At 40.1% G+C, this 19,784-nt stretch overlaps 1 protein-coding gene across 10 annotated transcripts in view; it reads left to right on the top strand.

The window, feature by feature from the left end:
- Window positions 1–19,784, top strand: part of Cspp1 (centrosome and spindle pole associated protein 1) — a 91,555-nt gene that overhangs the window by 50,744 nt on the left and 21,027 nt on the right. For 8 of the 10 annotated variants that reach the window (XR_009377517.1, XR_009377515.1, XR_009377516.1 and 5 more), the window contains 5 exons: window positions 647–768; window positions 1,872–1,950; window positions 3,800–3,929; window positions 8,288–8,435; window positions 16,762–16,914. Coding sequence is in view for 7 of the 10 variants with exons in the window: in XM_059254013.1 (XP_059109996.1) it covers window positions 647–768; window positions 1,872–1,950; window positions 3,800–3,929; window positions 8,288–8,435; window positions 16,762–16,914 (632 nt within the window). In the remaining 3 variants the exon portion in view is untranslated. The remainder of the gene's footprint in view (window positions 1–646; window positions 769–1,871; window positions 1,951–3,799; window positions 3,930–8,287; window positions 8,436–16,761; window positions 16,915–19,784) is intronic. The other 2 variants (XM_059254015.1, XM_059254018.1) reach the window with 1 other exon arrangement.

The following is a 19,784-nucleotide window of genomic DNA, read 5'->3' as shown; positions in this document are numbered from 1 at the left end:
ACACGTGTGCACATTCTCTCCCACGTGCACAAGTTCCTGTGTACATAATGGACACACGAGCACCCATGTGGACACTTGCACTTCCATGTGGACGCATGCACATGCATAGCCACACACACACACACACACACGCACGCACGCACGCACGCACGCACGCGCGCGCACACACACACACACACACACACACACACACACACACAGAGAATCATTTGTTGTCCTGTGTCTGAATCTCTCACTCTTATCACATACCTCAAGCATCCTTTCCTGGAATCTTGAAGCTTTCCTCCTGTCTCTTTAGAGACTGGACATCCTGCTTTTTAAAGTTCCTTTAGCATTCTTAGTCTGCTTGTCTTATCTCACTGGATGCTGTCCTGTTGTATTATTACTGAGGGGCAGGGAGCAGACCTTTGTTGATATGGCACATAACTATTGGATTTTACTCAATTAACTTCTTTTCTTCTTATCAGAATGTTCCCGAAGTTTTAAAATGTGTTGCCATTTGCTTTTTGATTGCTATTTTTTTCTTGAGCAATTAGTACAAGATTGATTTTTAATTTCAGTAATACTTTTTACAAAAGATTAAAATATTTTGATTAAAAGTAATAAAATATGAGAATAATTTTTCATTTTTTTTCTTTTGCTATAGGATTATGCCTCTGCCTCCACCTCCTGTACTACCCACTATGGCCAGTAACTATCGAACGCCTTACGATGATGCATACTATTTTTATGGTGCCAGAAATACACTGGATCCCAGTATTGCTTACTGTGAGTTTTCTATATTGTAAACATATTTTTCTGGTGAATTAGTAAGGATAATTGCTTTTATGGAAGCAATAGTATATAAATGAAAATCAGGTACATCTTTATTTAATCCAAGCATTATATATTTACTGACAATAAATTCATACCTAATATTAAATCCAATTTTATTACTTTGACACAATACATGGAATGGGTATTTTCTGAAGAAAAGAGATTTGTTTTAGAGGTCTAATATGCCCAAATAGCATATGTAGGGCAGATGTGTATATGTGTCTGTCTTTGGTCTTTTTCACTCTTCCTGTAAGTTCACCATGATTAGTCACGGGGCTACAGTTTCTACTCTGTTAAATTTGTTAGCATAAAATTTTATAAATTAAGCTCCTGCGTGTACTTTAGAGGATAAATCATAGCAATACCCATTTTAAAATCCAGTTACAGATGGAGGGAGGATTATGAGTTCAAGGCCAATTTGGGCTACCAAAGAAGTTCTCAGTCAGCTTGGTTTATAAAGCAAGACCCAGTCTGTAATACGTCTTTATCTGTCCCACCAGCTCCCAAATAATGATAATGATACTGATACAGAAACTTCTTACTAATTATGAAAGCTTGGCCTATAGCTTAGGCTTGTTCCTAACTAGTTCTTAAACTTAACCCATTTCTATTAATCAATTTCCTGCCATGTGGCTCGTGGCTGTTCCTCTCCTCCTGCTTGTCCTGCTTCCTCCATGTCTGGGTGGCAACTCTGCCTTCTTCCTAGAGTTTTTTCTCTTCCCAGAAGTTCCACCTATACCTCCTGCCTAGCTATTGGCTGTTCAGCTTTTTATTATACCAGCCACAGCAATACATCTTCACACAGTGTACAAGTATCCCACAACACCAGTCTTAAGACCAAAATAAATCTAATTGTGTTCATAGTTATTTCCTTTTTACTCAGAGTTAAGAAGTAATTGTTTTATGTTCTCCTATGTTCTTTTGCTAACTCTTAACCCAGAAGGATATGCTGGTGCTTGGGAAAAGCATTCTGTACATTTTTCTTTAGAGATAAAGTGTTATTAGTAGTAAGTCCTCAGAAATAAATGTGTTCTTTTTCTCCTTTCCCCTTTAAGATGGCTCAGGAGTGATGGGAGGACCACCTGCTCCTCATGTCTCTGCCCCTGTCACTCACCAAGTAGTACAGCCTGTTGTGTAAGTCATTTCTTCAAATCATGTTTTCTTCTTTCCTCTACACAATATTAATCTTCTAGCCTACCTGCTCTAGAGAGCACTTGCAGTAGTAGTTTTTACTGCACTTGTAACGTGACATAACCGTCTTCAGAATGCCTCTCATCCTTTTTTTTCCCAAGATTTATTTATTTCTTATGTATACAGTATTCTGTCTGCGTGTATGCCTGCAGGCCAGAAGAGGGCACCAGGTTTCACTACAGATGGTTGTGAGCCACCATGTGGGTACTGGGAATTGAACTTGGGACCTCTGGAAGAGCAGTCAGTGCTCTTAACCTCTGAGCCATCTCTCCAGCCCCCTGCTTCTCATCTTATAAGTACTGTGAAGTCAGTAATGGTGCAACTCCATTTTCTCCTGTGACATGCCCTGGCAGCCACTATTCTGTTGTCTCTGTGGCTCTGACTTCCAGTACCTCCTGAGGGGTCAGACAGTATTATTTCACCTAGCACAGGTCTTTAGTTTTTTTGTTTGTTTGTTTGTTTTTATCTGTATTATAACTTACATTAGAATTTTCAAGACTGAATAACAGTACATTGTGTGTCTACACCGTTAGTTTTACTTACCCGTTTATCCACTGGCAGACATTGGAGTTGCTTTATCGTTTTAGTTGTTGTAAATATGCTGCTATTAGAATCATTGTTGTATAAGTAGCTTTCCAAGTTCTTATGTGCATATACCCAGGAATATAATTTTTGGGTCACACGGTAATTATTTTAAAAATATTTTGGAGGAACTGCCATATTATTTTCACAGTGGTATACTATTTTGCCTTCCCATTATACAGTCCAAGATGTTAGCCCAGAGAATGCTGCCTTACACGGTGGGTGGGTTTTCTGACCTCAGTTTACCTGATCAAGCCCATCGGCCTGCTCAGAGGCTGGTCTCCTAGATCTCATTACACTTGGCAAGCACTTTACTGAAAGAACGATCTCCCCATCCCTTCACTGTAGTGTTTTGTTTTGTTTTTTTTTTCCTTCCTCCTTCTCAGTGCTGGGATTGAACACAGGTCCTTCTAAATGCTAGGCAAGCCTTCTGTTACTGAGCCACACTTCTAACCCTCAGAGTAGTTGTGATTTATGTTTCCTTATTGATTTAGTGATGTTGAGCATATTTTTATATGCTGTTGGCTATTTGTATCTTCTTTAGAGAAATATTTATTAATCATTTGTTTGTGGTTGAATTATAGTTATTTTACACTATGGATATTAAAACATTTGTGAATTGCCTTTTAATTCTGTTGATACTGTCTTTTTAGTTTTTATTTGTGTGTGTGCACGTGTGCACACTCATAGAGGTGTCCACAAGGGACAGCAGTTTTGGATCATAGGTGGTTGTGAGTGCTGGGAACCAAACCTATGTCACTACTACTTAGCTAAAGATACAAATTGAATACATTTGTAAGTTTTATGTTTCAAAAGCAGAGATGGGAGATTTTATGGAGGAGTCATTTAATTAAGAATTTCTTCCTCTTCAAGACTTTTTATTTTACTTTCCATTTACTTTTTTGAATGTGTACATGCATGTGTACAAATGTGCCACAGTATGCATGTGGAGGCCAGAGGACAACTTGCAGGAGGTGCTTCTGTTTGTGCCTGTGGTCCTGGGCACGGAAGAGTAGGTGCTGTACCCGCTGACCCATCTTGCTGGCTTTCTCCTTAAAGATGTAGGTGCTGTACCCGCTGACCCATCTTGCTGGCTTTCTTCTTAAAGATGGTTTTATATGCCAGGCAGTTTCAAATAATTGTTTTTGTTTTCTTCTAGAATTTGCTTGTTCTTATAATAAATTGATTCAAATTATTTATTTGATGTTAGGAATCCTGTTGGACAGAATGAACAGAAAATTTTAGGTGATCGCTTCATGAATTCAGGACTGATCTTTGAAGATAAACCAAAACCTTCCAAACAGTCACTTCAGTCTTACCAAGAAGCTCTGCAGGAGCAGGTATTCCTTCATTCATGTATTCCTTTGGTGTTGACTGAGTTATTTATAGCACAACCTTAGACCTTAGGGGAAACAATAACAGGCAGTGTGGTGAGCTTTGAAGTGAGTACACTGGAATGCTGTAAGAAACAGTAGTCTTACCTGGGACAGTTAGAGCTTCATATATAGTGGATATTTGAGCTGCATGCTAGTTCACAGACATTCTTGGTATATTCAGGGAGCTTTATTCACATTATTTTTGTATTTCCCTGTGTCTGCTCCTAGGGAGTTGCTTATTTATGTATTGAGTGTATGTGTGTGTGTGGTTCTCTCCTTTTACCATGTGTTTTTTTGGGATCAAACTCAAGTAGTTAGAGTTGGTAGCAGGTTATATGACATTTTGAGCAGTCTTGCTGGCCCGAGAGGAACCTTTAGTGAACTGTTATCAGTTCAGTTCATCCTGGAGGTGCTAAGGCTCTGAACTATATGGGGAGAAAGAGAGGATGTCCAAGAGACACTTCTCTGATCTTTCATGCACAGGGCATGGTGTAGGGGATAAGAAAGAGCAGAGGACTTGACCATGATTCATAGTGTTCAAACCAAGGAGACTGAAGAGGCCACACATCAATAGGGAATATGTTAGTGGAATACTTACATGAAGCACACTGGCTTCTCTTGTAGTTTATATTGTAAAGAAAACTTATTTAGAGGAGTTTGTAAGGGTTTCCCAGGGCCAAGATTCAAGGTGTAGGTCCACATTATAAAGTACAGTTTTTGTTGTTTTCTTTTCTTGAGGTGGGGTTTCATGTGTGCCAGGCTGGCCTTGTACTCACTTCTGTGATGAAGAAAGAATGGCCTTAAAATCCCAGTCCTCCTGTTTCCTTCTCCCTCCTTGGTGCTGTCCTGTTTATGTGGTACAGAGGATTAATCTTAGGACTTTCTAGGCAAGGACTCTACATTCCTAGTCCTTTGTTAATTTTATATGAACATATTTATTATTTTTAATTCTGTGTTTGTGTGTCTGTGTACATGAGTGCTGATGGCCACAGTAGTGTCAGATCCCTGTGGAGCTGGAGTTATAGGCAGTTGTGAGTTGCCCTATGTGGGAATCAAGCTTAAGTCCTTTGCAAGAGCAGTGCTCACCAGTCCCTTGTAAAATACTCTTATTCAGTTTTTTTTTTTTTTTCTTTTTCGAGACGGGGTTTTTCTGTGTAGCCTTGGCTGTTCTGGAATTCACTATGTAGACATGGCTGATCTTGAACTTCCAGAGATACACCTGCCTTTGCCTCCCAAGTGCTGAGAGATTAAAGGTGTGCACCACCACTGCCCAGTTTTTTTTTTTTTTTTTTAAGACAGGATCTCATTGTGTGTCTATAGCTGGCCTGGAACTCACTACTGTACCCACAAACTCACAGAGATCTATCTGCCTCTGCCTCCCGAGTGCTGGGATACAGATTTGTGCGTTATGTCCTTAAGCTTCTCTGAATTTCCTCAGTAACTTTGATAATGTTTCCACTTTCAGCTCTGATTTTTAAAATTTGACTAAGGGTTTGCCAATATTGTTAATCTTGGCAAATGAACCGACTCTTCATTCCATTAATTCTTCTTTTTTTTTTTGATAAATTTTTTGATAATTTTATCCCTGACTAGAATTCTCTCTTCTTGTCTATTTCTTTGGGTGTTTCTGTTCTTGTTTTTCCAAGGTCTTCAATTGCATCATTAAGTTATTGATGAGAACTTTCAGTCATTTCATGTATTCACTTAATACCATAGACTTTCCTCCTAGAACTGCGTTCATTATGTCCATAGATTTTGGTATATTGTGTCTTTATTTTCATTAATTCTAGAAATTAAAAAAAGAATTCCTTCTTAATTTCACCTTTGACCCAATTTTCATTCAGTCGTGTATTGCTTAACATACACAAGTTTGTGTACTTTTTAGTCAGTGTTATTCTTTTGTGATTAGATGAAATGCAGTATGTTTTTTCAGTTTACCTAAATTTGTTTAGACTTACTTTGTGTCCTAATATGTAGTCAATTTTGGGGAAAGTTCCATGGGCTGCTGAGAAGTAAATGTATTATTTAGTGTTTGGGTGGAATGTTCTACTGTAAATGTCTTTTAGATCCATTTGATTAATGGTGTCATTTAACTCCAGGCTTTCTCTGTTTTGTTTTTGTCTAGAGGACTTGTTTCTTGGTGAGAGTGGAGTACTAAAGTCAGCCACTGTCACTAATTGTGTTCAGTCTGTGATCTTAGAGGACGCCATTGGGCTTAGTGTGTCAGTGTTCAGAATTGTCATATCCTCTCGTTGGATATTTCCTTTAGTGAGTAGGAAATGTCCTCTCTTTGATTAAGTTTGGTTTGAAATTTATTATTTTGTCAGATATTAAGCTAGCCAGACCTGCTTGATTCTTTGTTCTTTTTATTTGGAACAATACCTTTTTTCATCCTTTCATCAACGATGATGTCTATGGTTGATGGTGAGGTGTGTTTCTTATAACAAGCAAAAAGATGGATTTAGGTTTTTAATCTAGTCTGTTAGTCTGTGTCTTTTTGTTGGGGAATTGAGACACTTATTATTGGGAGTTAATTTTGATCAAAGTTTACTAATTCCTGATATTTTATGGTGCTGTTTTCTTAGACCTCTCATGGTCAACTGTATTGAGGTTATTTATTCCCTGTACTCTTGGGTGTGCTTAATCTCTTTAGACTGAACTGTTCCTTCTAGTGTCCTCGGTAGAGCTGACTTAGTGGACATAAGTTCTTTAAACCTAGTTTTATCACAAAGTGTTTCTCCTTTCATTATGACAGTTTTGCTGGGTATAGTAGCCTGGGTTGTCATCTGTATTCTTTCAGAACTTTCTATCCAGGGCCTTCTGGCTTTCAGACTCTCCATGTCAGATATTACTCTGATGGACCTGCCTCTGTAGGTAACTTGGACTTTCTCACTTGCAGGTTCCAATATCCTTTCTTTGTTCCTGGGGAATTTCTTTTCTGATCTTTTATGTTTGGTGTTCTTTGTGTCTCTCATCCCTTGATTAATACCTTTTCCCTCAGATTTGAGAAATTTCCTTCTATAATTTTGTGGAAAGTGTTTTCCTATGCCTTTGATCTGGGTTTCTTTTCCTCTGTACCTGATTTGTATGTCTGGTCTTTTTATAGTGTTTCAGAGTTCCTAGGCGTTTTGTTCCTGGGGTTTGTCTTTTTGATTGTTTATTTTTAGATGAAACGTTTGGTCTGACCAGAAGGTTTCTTTCCTCTAACTGGTGTTGCAGATCTGCTAGTCTCTCCCCCTGACTCCCTGTTGGTGGGACTTTGCACTGATCTCTTGTTGGAGAGTCTATCTCTGTGTTAAGTTACATTTTCATTATTTCATGCATGTGCTTATTTGTGCTTTTGCAGACTTCCTTCAGGCGGCTGCTCATGAGCCTCTGAATTCCCTGAATTACTTGCAGTGGCTGTTTTGAAGTCTTGGTCTTGTCCATCAGCTTAGTCGCTTTTCTCGGGCGTAGGGTGGATTGCTCGTTTCTGGAGGAGACATGCTGTCTTGGCTGTTCATGTTTATGCTTTTTTGATGAGATCTAGGCATTTGGAGTTAGATGGCTAGTGGTGTTTCTTCATATGGATAGCTGATCTTGCCTTTATTGGGTGTATGTTTGATCTTTGCTCTTGCCCCAACTTGTCAGATTATAGGCCCACTGAGTGGTGGTTTGTCTTCAGTTTGGGCTGTTGATATGCAATGGAGTTGTCAGTGTTCTTTGCCTAGGGAGGAGAGGGGCAACTCGTGGGCCCAGCTGTAAACTTCCTGTGGGCCTAGATTCTTGCTGCAGAGCTCAGAGGTATAAGAGAGGTCTCTGGAGTCTACTGGTGATCCTTAGGTAGCAGGTTGGGAATCACGGTGAGTGTGGGCGATGCTCTGTGGGGTCTCCATGCTGACCTTCAGAGTGGGTTGACTAGTGGGCCTGGAACTGGATTTAGGAGCCCCTACCTAGAGTCCGGGTCACAGTCCTCTAGGCTGTCTGGAGTGGCTGATAGGCAGGTGGGACTTCCACTGGGTCTAGGAGTCTAGTCCCTCCTAGGACTTCCGGGTCAGTCCTCGCTTGATCCTGGAACAGCACAGTGTGTGTGATGTCTAAGGGGCAGGAGGTCCGGTGGACTGGATGTAGGGCTGGTGAGGGCTTCTCCTTGCAGTTCATGTCAGACCACTGCATTTCTAAATGAGCATTCTTATTTGTGAATTCTTATTCTTATAGTGAAGAAGTGTACTTACAAAAAATCTGTATTTTTTTTTTAACCAGAAAAGTTAAATAGTAGTACTGCTCTTGTTTCAGCCTGCTATAAGTCAATATTTACTTTAAACATATCTTATGTTGTCAAGATTCGGGAAAGAGAAGCAAGAAGGAAGAAAGAACGCTTAGAAAAAGAAGAATATGAAGCAAAATTGGAGGCTGAAATGCGAATTTACAACCCTTGGGGGAAGGGCGGAGGTGGTGCTCCTCTCCGAGATGCCAAAGGAAATCTGATAAGTATGATGTGTCCATGAATTTGTTTTAAATGCATTCTTTCCAGTGTTTTAAGAGTGGAGAATAAAAAGACGTGGGAATCAGACTATATAATAAGGGTTTATTTTATGATTTAATGCAAAGATGCTCTCCTGATTATGAATGTAATATATGTTACAAAGTCTTCTGCAGAGTAATAAATACATTTTCCATTCTCTGATAGTCACCAAACTGCAAAGAATAATTTATGTTAGTCAGTGCTTATCCAGACTAGTATTGCACACACACACACACACACACAGAGAGTATGTGTATATATATCTATATAGTATATTAAAGCATATTCTTTCTTTTTTACTGAAAGTATTAAAACTTTCTGCAAGTTTATTTTAGACTAATAAAATTGCAAATAGATAACTGAAGTAATTGTGGGAAGGGATCTGCTTTGAATTCATATATGGAGTATACTTGTTCAGTATATGGCTTCTTTTGCACTGGGGGCATCTTTATTTCAGAAACTCTGGCAAGTTTCAGAGTTATAATCCTTCAGTTATTTATTCTTTTGTGTTTGCTTGGCGTGGTGGCACAAGCCTTTAATCCCGGCACTTAGGAGGCAGAGCTAGGTAGACATCTGTGAGTTAGAGATAGCCTGGTCTACGTAGCAAGTTCTAGGCCAGCCAGAGCTACATAGTTTAATCCTATATCCAAACAAGAAGCTACTTTATAAACATTGTTACCTATATTAAAATAGTTTTTGCCAACTGTGGCTAAGTAGAATAAGAATAAAGATAGTGTGGGGTTTAGTTATAAGTGACTTGAAGGCTAAAGAGAGGACCCATTAAAATGCTAAAAGTGGTGTCAGAATTGTGGGTATGCAGAACTTAGAATTTTTTTTTTTTTTTTTTAAATTTCTTGAGACAGGTTTTTCTCTGTGTAACAGCCCTGGCTGTCCTGGAATTCTCTTTGTAGACCAGGCCAGCCTCAGACTCACAGAGATCCACCTGCCTCTGCCTCCCGAGTGCTGGGATTAAAGGTGTGCGCCACCACCACCCGGCCTGCCTTCTCTTCTTGTGTATATTTCAGGTGTATTTGAGCCCACTTAATAAGGTGACTCTTTCTCCCCCCCTAAATTATTTTTTCCTTTTGTATCTTCATATCCTCATAGGTTTAGAAGACCAGAGCCCTTGGTGCCTTTTCCTAATAGATGAGGTTATCTTAAATGTGGCCTACATTTCTTATTTGAAGTGTGTATTTGAATATGTTAGAAAAATAATTTTCATTTACTTACTCAGGATACTATAATAGTCCCTTATTTATCGAGGAGTGCCAAGCCTGTCTCAGAGGCTCATGGCAGAGCGAGCTTCCTTCCCAGGTCTGTGGGATTCTGATTCTGGTTGCTGCTTCTCCAAGAGAGGGACTTCTTCATTGAGTCACTGCTCCATGTTAGAATCCCTTCCCTCTTGGCTGCACAGTGTGGGTCCAGGAGTAGTGAGGATGAGTGGGGGATTCTGTTTGTCCTAGCCTAGAATTGGAGGATCATCTTCTCTGCCCTCGTTCTGCTCGTCAGCTACTCCCAAGAGCTCCTGCTCAGGGGCGGCAAAGTTTACTTTTCCTCTTAGTGCCCAGGAGCAGGCCTGGGGTTGATGAGTGTGTGGCTAGTTGTTAGCTTAAGGAAGTTGGAGTCATGAGTTGTCAGAAATACCGTAGCTAATGTGGAGGACGCCCCATCAGACGTTGGGAGCAGAGTGATTCAGAACTTTCCAGGAGGCCTAAAGCAGTATAATTATGGGACAAGTTTGTAGTGAAGTGTGGATTCTTGAATTGTAAGACACTGCTTTAGAATTGCACCCTTGAGGAAATGAAGACAGTACCTCTGAGGTTTCTATGTTAAGTAGTAATGTTTATCTACTTCATGTTTCAGTCATCACATGAAACAGAGAAAATGGATTTTGTCAAGGACAGTGAAACTCAAAATACTGTATTCAAATAACGAGTCTTTACCTAAGAAGTGTCAAGTTTTGTATGTGGGTGTTATGTTTTAGAGATGGGGAAACATGACTTCGGTATTGTATTGAGATGTTCAGGGAAGCGTATTGTGATGACCAAGGTGTGTCCTATGTACTTATAGCTAACTAATTCTGCTGTTTCCTCGTGGATTTAACTCCTTTTGTTTACTTTTGGTCTTCTGATGGAGAGAAACTAAGGAATGTGAGTCTTCACTTCTCACCCCTAGGTCTTTTTAAAAAGAGAATATACTTCTTAATGAAATAAAGCAGAACAAATTGTTTTTAAATAAACACCTGTTTTAATTGTTTGTACCCACAGTTCAGTGTTCTTTATTCACTAGAACTCTCTGTCTGTCTGTCTGTATGTGTATTTTTGGTTTTTCACTGTGTAGCTCTGGCTGTCCTGGATCTTGCTCTGTAGACCAGGCTAGTCTTGAACTCAGAGATCTGCCTGCCTGTGCCTCCCGAGTGCTGGGATTAAAGACATGCGCCACCACCACCTGGCCTAGAACTCTTTATTTAAGGTCCTATAAAAGCTAAGCTATTATAAGATGTCTGAGTAGGTGAATGGACAAGCTTATTTATCGTGTGTGTGTGTGTGTGTGTGTGTGTGTGTGTGTGTGTGTGTGTGTGTGTGTATTTGGGGGGGAGCTGCTTAGCAATACAAAGGAATGAATTGATGGTGCATATAATTTGTGAAAGTCAAAAGTTCTGATAAGGAAAAGATCCATTCTGAAAGTTACCTTTGTACATTTCTATTATGTGATGTTCTCAAAATAACAAAGTTATAAAGAACATGCCCAGTGGGTGTAGGCTGGGAATATGACTAATTATACATAGCAAGATGGGTATGTTTTGGTGGTGGAGCTTCTCAAAAAATTAACTGATTATAGTGATGTTACTTGAAACTATATGTGATAAAATTTTAAAAACTATACTGCAGTGATTCTCAACTTTGCTAATGCTGTGGCCCTTTAATACAGTTCCTCATGTTGTGGTGACCCTAACCATACAGTTATTCCACTGCTACTTCATAACTATAATTGTGTTACTGTTTTTTTTTTTTTTTTTTTCCGAGACAGGGTTTCTCTGTGTAGCTTTGCTCCTCTCTTGGAACTCACTTGGTAGCCCAGGCTGGCCTCGAACTCACAGAGATCCGCCTGGCTCTGCCTCCCGAGTGCTGGGATTAAAGGCGTGCGCCACCACCGCCCGGCTTAATTGTGCTACTGTTATGACTCATAATGTAAATATATAATATTCAGGATACCTGGTATGTGATCCCCAAAGGGGTTGAGACCCACAGGTTGAGAACTGGTGCTATACACCAAAAGAACTATGTGGATAGCAGGAAAATTAAACCCCCAAAATGAAACGTTTGAGCCCTTGAAAGATGCCTGGCCATCTCTCAGTCCTGGTGAGAGGGATGCTAACTATTCTGTCATCCATGTTTGACCAAGTAATGCCTTGTCTTTACATTATGCCTATTGAGGTAAAACTTGCATGTAATAAAATGACTCTTTTAAAATTTAGTGAGGTTTGACAGCTGTTCTGAAATCATTTCTCCCACAGTCAAGATGTAGAGCTATTCCAGAACTGCTGGAAGGACAGTTGCCTCTGTCCCTTTATGGGCAGTCCTCTTATAGCCTGTTGCCCTGTAAATCCTGGGGTGTTGCCTTTTGACTTTGATAATTTTCCTTTAGAGTAATTTTGTGATATTCTTTTCTTTCTGTTACTGAATGGTGTTGCATTGTTTTGAGGTACTGTATCTGCTAACAGTTGATAGATTACTTGAGTTATTTCCAGTTTATGGTCATTATGAATAGAATTGCTGTAAGCCATAGGTTCTCAGCCTATTGGTTGCAACCCTTTTGGGGGTCAAATGACCCTTTCACAGGGGTCGCCTAAGACCATTGGAATACATAGATATTTACATTACGATTCATAACAGTAGAAAAATCACAGTTATGAGGTAGCAACAGAATAATTGTATGGTTGGGGGTCACCCCAACATGAGGGACTGTATTAAGGGGTTGCCGCATTAGGAAGGGTAAGGACCACTGCTGTACGTGCTCATATACAGGCCTTTGTGAATGTGCACTTTTGCTTCTCCCAGGTAGATAAATGCTTAGGAATAGGCTTAGTTGGTCACATAGTGTTTGGTTTGCTTGTTTTCGTTTTTGTTTTTTTTTTAAATCTGTACCTTTTTCAATACCATCAGAAAAGCACAAACTTTCCAGGGCTCTGAACTCTCATCAGTTGGTGGCTCACAGGCTAGCCGTTGTCAGGAATGCATAGGTGTTTCAGTATTTCAAAGGACTTTTATTGTGAAATAACTTTGAAAGAGTTGCAGAGGTCCAGCGAGAGTACCTTTCAGTGTGTTTCCTTCATACTGGACATTTATGTAATCATGGCCCAATTATAAAAGCTAGAAAAAACATCAGTACTGAACTGTCAGTGAAATTATAGATAGTAGCTAAATTTTGCCAGTCCCCCCCCACTGTCTTCTTCCTGTTCCAAATGCTGTAATACATTACATGTAGTTGCCTGTCTTATTTATTGGATCTATTTATTTATTATTTATTTATTCATTCTTGCCATGCGTGTGTGCCTGATGTGTAAGTGCTGCCACACGGCATATGGAGGTCAGAGGGCAACTTTGGGAGTCAGTTGTTTTCTTCCGTCATAGCATGTGATCGGGAGTCCAGATCAAGTGGAGGCTTGGGCAGCACTTGCTCTCACCTGCTAACGCCCTTGTAGGCCCCAGTCTAACCTGCCATCTGTGACAATTGTCCATGTATTTGCCTATTTAAATCTACATGTGGGGGCTGGAGAGATGGCTCAATGGTTAAGAGCACTGACTGCTCTTCCGGAGCACCCAGGTTCAATCCCCAGAACCCACATGGCAGCTTGTAACTGTCTGTAACTCCAATTCCAGGAGACCCAACAACCATGACAAAACACCAATGTACATAAAATAAAAATAGATAATTAAAAAAAATCTACATGTGTGTGCATATGCTTTTGTGCATTTCCTGTACCACTCAGTTCATCCATCCAACATAGTGCATCACTCAGTGGTTTTTATTTTGATTTTTAACTTTTAACTTTTTTGTTTTGTTTTGTTTTTTTTTTTGAGACAGGGTTTCTCTGTGTAGCTTTGCGCCTTTCCTGGAACTCACTCTATAGCCCAGCCTGGCCTCAAACTCACAGAGATCTGCCTGGCTTTACCTCCCAAATGCTGGGATTAAAGGCGTGCGCCACCACCACCTGGCTCTTAACGGTTTTTATTATTCAGAGTTATACCAAAAGGCAATCAATTTTAGAACATTTCCATGTTGAGTTTCGTTGGCACTGTGGTAAACTCTGCATGTCTAACTTTATGCCTACATCATACACTTGTCTAATTCTGTAGTAAGTTTTGAAATTTAGATAATGAAGTCTGTTTTCTTTTGTTTTTTTGAGACAGGGTCTTCCTGTGTAGTTCTGATGTTCTTGAATTGTAGACCTCTGTGCCTGCTTCCCAAATGCTAGGATTATGGGTGTCTGTCATGATCTCTCCTTGAACCCTCCAAGATTGCTGTGACGTCCAGTTATTTATTTTACTATTAGTTGGGCATCTTCATCCAAATATGGTGCGATTTTCTTTGGAATTGTATTGACCCTACGGGTAATTTTGGTACAGGCATCATCTTAACAGTATTGACTCTTCTGACTGCTGATGTACTGGTGTGTACTGCCTATCCACTGATTGACTGCTGATGTACTGGTGTGTACTGCCTATCCACTGATTGACTGCTGATGTACTGGTGTGTACTGCCTGTCCACTGATTGACTGCTGATGTACTGGTGTGTACTGCCTATCCACTGACTGACTGCTGATGAACTGGTGTGTACTGCCTGTCCACTGATTGACTGCTGATGAACTGGTGTGTACTGCCTGTCCACTGACTGCTGATGTACTGGTGTGTACTGCCTGTCCACTGACTGCTGATGAACTGGTGTGTACTGCCTGTCCACTGACTGCTGATGAACTGGTGTGTACTGCCTGTCCACTGATTGCTTTTAGTTAATACCTCTTACCAGTATTTTATAGTTTTGAATATAAATTTTGCCAATTGTATCACTGAGTTTTTCATGTTTTGATACCATTTAGATGCTATTTTTAAAATTGCCTTTTTCTTTTTTTAAATATGTGTATATATGTGTGTTCAGTGTGTGTGGGTGCACATGTGTGTACCTGTGTGTGGAGGCTAGATGTTGATTTTGTGAGTTTTCCTTAATTACTCTCCACATTTTCACTGAGGCAAGGTCTCCCAGTTGAACCCAGAGCTCACCGGTATGGCTAGTATAGACTGCTAAGTCAGCTTTCTCCAGGAGTCTTTTGTTTCTACAGCTTCTGAGTGCTGGAATTACAGCCTGGTCTCCATTGCCGACCCAGCTTGTTGTGTATTCTAAGGATCTGAATTGTAGTCCTCACAACTGCTGCTTCCCTGGCAAGTGCACTAACCACTGAGTCATCTTCCCAGCTCTTTTCCTCTCAGTGGTGGGTTTTATTGTGACATTTACAGACGTATACAGTATGTACATTGATTATATCTAACTCCCCTCCTCACCTCAGCCCCATTACTCACTTGATATAGGGTGGGTGTGCTTGTTGCCACAGGTCAGAGGACAACTTGTGGGAGCTGATTTCTCTTCACCATGTGGGACCTGGATATTGAACTGAGGCTAGCAGTGGGTGCCTTTACCTACTGGTGCCATTTGTGTGTGTGTGTGTGTGTGTGTGTGTGTGTGTGTGTGTGTGTGTGTGTGAAAGAGAGAGTGTGGGCATTCACAAGTCATGGCGCACATGTGGAGGCCAGAGAGTAACCCGGGAGTCAGTTTGCTCTACCTTGCCGAGCTGGGTCTCACTGTGTAGCTCTGCGTATGGCAGGCTAGCTGGCTTTCACAAGCTGAGCTTCCTGGCAGACTTCCTGTGTCTTGCTGTAGGAGAGCTGGGATTACAGATGTGAGCCACCACATCTGCATCTGTTTTTTCTTTGTGTGATTGGACTTAGGCTATTTAGGCTTGTGTGACAAGCACCTTTTTTGCCAGTAGGATATATCTCGTTGGCCCATTTTTCTCTGTATTTACCTTGAAGCTCTTAGCCATTTTCTGAGCTAAGAATGGCCTGACTGTAATATGAGGATGTCATTATTCTGAGCTTCGGTCTCCTGGGTATGTTCACACATTATTTGGACTGTTCTGTATGGTATCCTAAGTATGAGTCCCATTCAAAATACGTCCCTGAATGTAATGTTCTTCCTTGTAGGTAACTTTTATATCTGTGTTTAAGTTCACTTTTATTGTTATCCCGGTGTTTTGGGAGGAGTAGATGACAGGTTTATTTATATATATGCACCTTTAAAACTTGAATTCTATAAACATACACATCTGTCTCTGAGATTGGTGGTTTGACCTAGTTTGCACACGTCACACCGACATTCTACCAGTTGAACTAGGTATTAGCGACTTAACAGACACAGCAAGTCTACTGCTAGGTAATGCACCATCCCAGGGTAGTGTTTTAAAATAAGAAGTGCGAACTGCTTTGCCGTTCTTCAGATTGAGATTTTTTTTTTCTGGTTGTTTGTGTTTGATGCCTTAGCCTGATGTTGTAGTGTAGATGTCTCCACTGGCTTCCATGTACAGCCCAGGGAGCTTCAGTGTCTTGTCTTTAGATCTCTCCCCAGCACCCTTCAGTGCCATTGTGCTATGGCAGTTGGTCTTCCCTGCAGTGAGGTAGGTGATGAGTGATCAAAGAAGATGGAGCTCATGTCTTTGTGAAGCAGCCCTGGAGTCATGTATCACATTCTGGCAGTGTCTTAGTCTCATGTGAGGTAATGTGTGGACCACAGTAGCAAAGAGACTTGGGTTCCACAGTTTGAGGAAGAGTTGCTAAAGAATTTGTGCATGCATTGTAACCCTCCCATGAATGTGCTCTTTGTCGTTTGTTTTCAGGAGAGCTGATGGTTTGGGGTAAAGGTCACTCTGACTTACTTTGGGTTCCACTATGTTTGCTCTGTACTAAAGAAATTCTGATTTCTGATCTGTCAGTGGGTATGTTAATGTGACTTTGATAGAATGTCAAAATGTATGCATCTTAATTTCAGTCCTAGTTTTGGGTTGATTTCACAGTCTCTTTAGCGTGTTTAGTGAGGGTGCTCCAGACCTGCAGCCAGCATCTAGTCACTGCAGTCTGTCCTGTCTTAACCTCTTGATTTCTAATTTGTAAATGTATTAAGTGTAAGAGTAATTGTAGAAATGTATTTATTGAAATAAATGGATTATTTTTCCCTCTCAGCTGATTTGAATAGGATGCACAGACAGAATGTAGATGCCTACCATAACCCAGATGCAAGGACACACGAAGATAAAAGGGCTATTGTGTCTATAGACCAAAACTTAGCCACTTCAAGTGCTGAGAACCTAGAAGACTCTGCAAATAAAAACCCAGGTTTTTAATCACATTCTATATTAAAAAACATTTCTAATGCTGTTCAGTAACATTTCACTTCTGTTCTTTAATAAAATTCTTACTGTAATTTTGAGAATTTGGAACTATGAATTAGGAAGCATAGAGTATTTTCTTTCTTTAAAGTAGTTATTTTGAGAAAAAGCGAATCGGGACGGTTGCTTCACAGTGGGCGTTTCTTCCCAGCTCCGTAGTTTGCTGTGTATATGTAGCGCTGCTAACCGTTTCCTTTCCGTACCTGAGGGGATCTTTCTTTCCATGTATCCGCAGTTTATTTTTCATACCCAGACTGCATCAGTGAGAAAGTATTTGGTGTGTTATGATAAATTATACAAGAACTTAGTTTTTTGTTTAAGTGATCACTTGCCCTCCACATAGTACAAAAAATGAAGTAACTGGAAGTTTAGTATCAGATCACATCTCTGTTGATGAGGACAGCTGACGTACCATTAAGCAGCATCCATAACCAAGTTTCTGTAAGTTGGAATTACTCAGTATCTTTTTTTAAATGGCTTGCTGGGAAAAGTTGGCATCCTCCTTCTTTACCATATATGTAGGCGTATATGCTATACATTTAAAAACTAAAGCAAATGTAAAGATGGACATCTCGCACTATGTATTGATGCTGATAAAAGTGACTGTTTACTATAAAATTCCGCTTTTGCACTTTTGTATTTTTTTACTGTGGTTTTAATTATGTTTTTGTACTTTCATAGAAGTTTTGATTATAGGAAACATTTTTACAGTAGGAAGTTCTTCTGAAATATTCCTGACTAATCATGCAGTTGAGTTTTACCACTCATCCGACTTACTGGCGCCCCACCAGGTCACTGGGGTGACCGTGTTACTGGCCCAGCTGGGGCCAGCACTTTGAACACGGTTGCTTGCTGCTTCTGTAGGCCGCCCCGTTCCTTGTTCGCACTGCGGTTGTGTGGAAGATTTTTGTTTTCTTTTTTGTAGTCTTTCGAGACAGGGTTTCTCTGTGTATCCCTGGCTATTCTGGAACTCACTCTATAGGCCAGGTTGGCCTCGAATTCACAGAGATTCTCCTGCCTCTGCCTCCTGAGTGCTGGGATCAAAGTCGTGAACCATCACTGCCTGGCTCACAGTAGATTTTTACTGTTTGTGTCTAGCTTCAATATTTAGAACTTTAAAATTGGACTCTTTTATTTTGATAAAATTTTTTCTTAATCTGAAATAGTTCAGTGTAGAGTAGGAACAACAAATACTTTTTCATGTCATTGCTGCTAGGAGAGAAGTTTAGCTCCTCTGTTTACTGCTGCTCTTCGTGGCTGCTGCTTCGGGAGTCGTGCTGAGGGTCTCTCTCTCCCCATTTCTTCATGCACAGTAGTGTTTGCAGCTCTGACGGAGCTTAGGACTTATTCTTTCTTCAGCATTTGCTTACTAGGCATAGACATGGAAAATAAACAATTTCCGTGACCCCTTCCCAAGAGAATAAGCCTGATTGAACATGCCCAGCAAATTCTGACCTGTATTGTTTTTCTATATTAGCTCAGGTTTTCCTCTGGGGGGTGCTAGTGATACCTTAATCTTGAAGATGTTCAAACTATCATAAAATGTTTAGTTTCCTTATTTTATGTGAATTGAAATTTCCTAGGCTTTTTTTCCTTAAGAACTAACCTGAACTAACTTTGTAAATATAAGAATGTATCCAATGCTACCTAATTTGTGCTATGCCATATATATGTGTATATATATGTATATGAGTGCTGTGTGTATGTATCATGTGTACACATAGGCACATAGCTGTATATGTGTACATATATATGTGCTGCTTAATACTTTGAAAAGGCTTTGGGGAACTTGGATATATCTGAAATTTTCCCGAATCTATGCTTTTCAGCTTTGTTGTCCTCTGGTATATTGTCTTAACTGGGCTTTTGTTGTTGTTGGTTTGTTACTTTTAGACAGTGTCTCGCTATGTGGTCCTGCTTGGTCTGGAACTCACTGTGTCCCCAGGCGAGTTCTTAAACTCCTGGAGAGCTAGCTGCCTGCCTGTGCCTCCCCAGGGCTAGGATTCAAGGTGTGCGCCCTGTTCCCAGCTCATTAGGCCTGGTTTTGAGTCCTTCATAATGATCTTTTTGGTGAAATGTTGAGACAGGAGCTCACTATGAGGCTGTAGCTCCCCCATGCAGGAATTGCAGGTGTATACCACCCTTCCTGGCTCATGCTGTGAATTTTCTTTTACTGTTTGGTTCTTAAGTGAACTGCTATGAAATCCACTACTAATGTGGCTTCAGCTCTTTTTTGTGGTTACTATGGTAACTAGTTACATGTCAGTTTTCTAATAGTATTAACTCCCTAAACTTTGAAAGAAGTTTTTTTTTCAACAGATTCATTTCATCTAATATTTCTTTCTTTTAATTGTCACAAAAATTCAAATTTTGAGGGAAATTAAGGCAAAAACCAACACTTATGTTTATTTTGCTATCAGCTTTCTACGGTGCCCAAGATTTAAAAGAACCTTCATAGGCTCAGTTTGCTTTCAGTAGAACAGTTTTTTTTGGAAAAAGTTCTCATGCTGTTCCTGGCTTGATTGGACTTCCTGTTAATCCAATCAACTGAATGTTAGTGAAAAGCAAAGGAGACCTGAATTGCTAAACTACCAAGTAATTTCCATAAATAACACACAAAAAAGGAGATAAAAACATCAAATTGGTAATAGTAAGAATGAGCATATGATAACACACAAACCTCTAACCCCAGCCTTAGGAGGCAGAGGCAGGAGGATTGCTGCAGATTTGAGGCTAGCCTTGTCTACATAGTGAATTTCAGATCAGTCATGGATACATAGTAAGACCCTGTTTCAATAAACAAAACCAACCAAACAA

The sequence above is a fragment of the Peromyscus eremicus genome, chromosome 2 (assembly GCF_949786415.1).
Source record: "Peromyscus eremicus chromosome 2, PerEre_H2_v1, whole genome shotgun sequence".
In the NCBI taxonomy this organism is placed as follows: domain Eukaryota; kingdom Metazoa; phylum Chordata; class Mammalia; order Rodentia; family Cricetidae; genus Peromyscus; species Peromyscus eremicus.
Note: the sequence above shows the minus strand (reverse complement) of the source record. Positions and strands in the feature narration are given on the sequence as shown.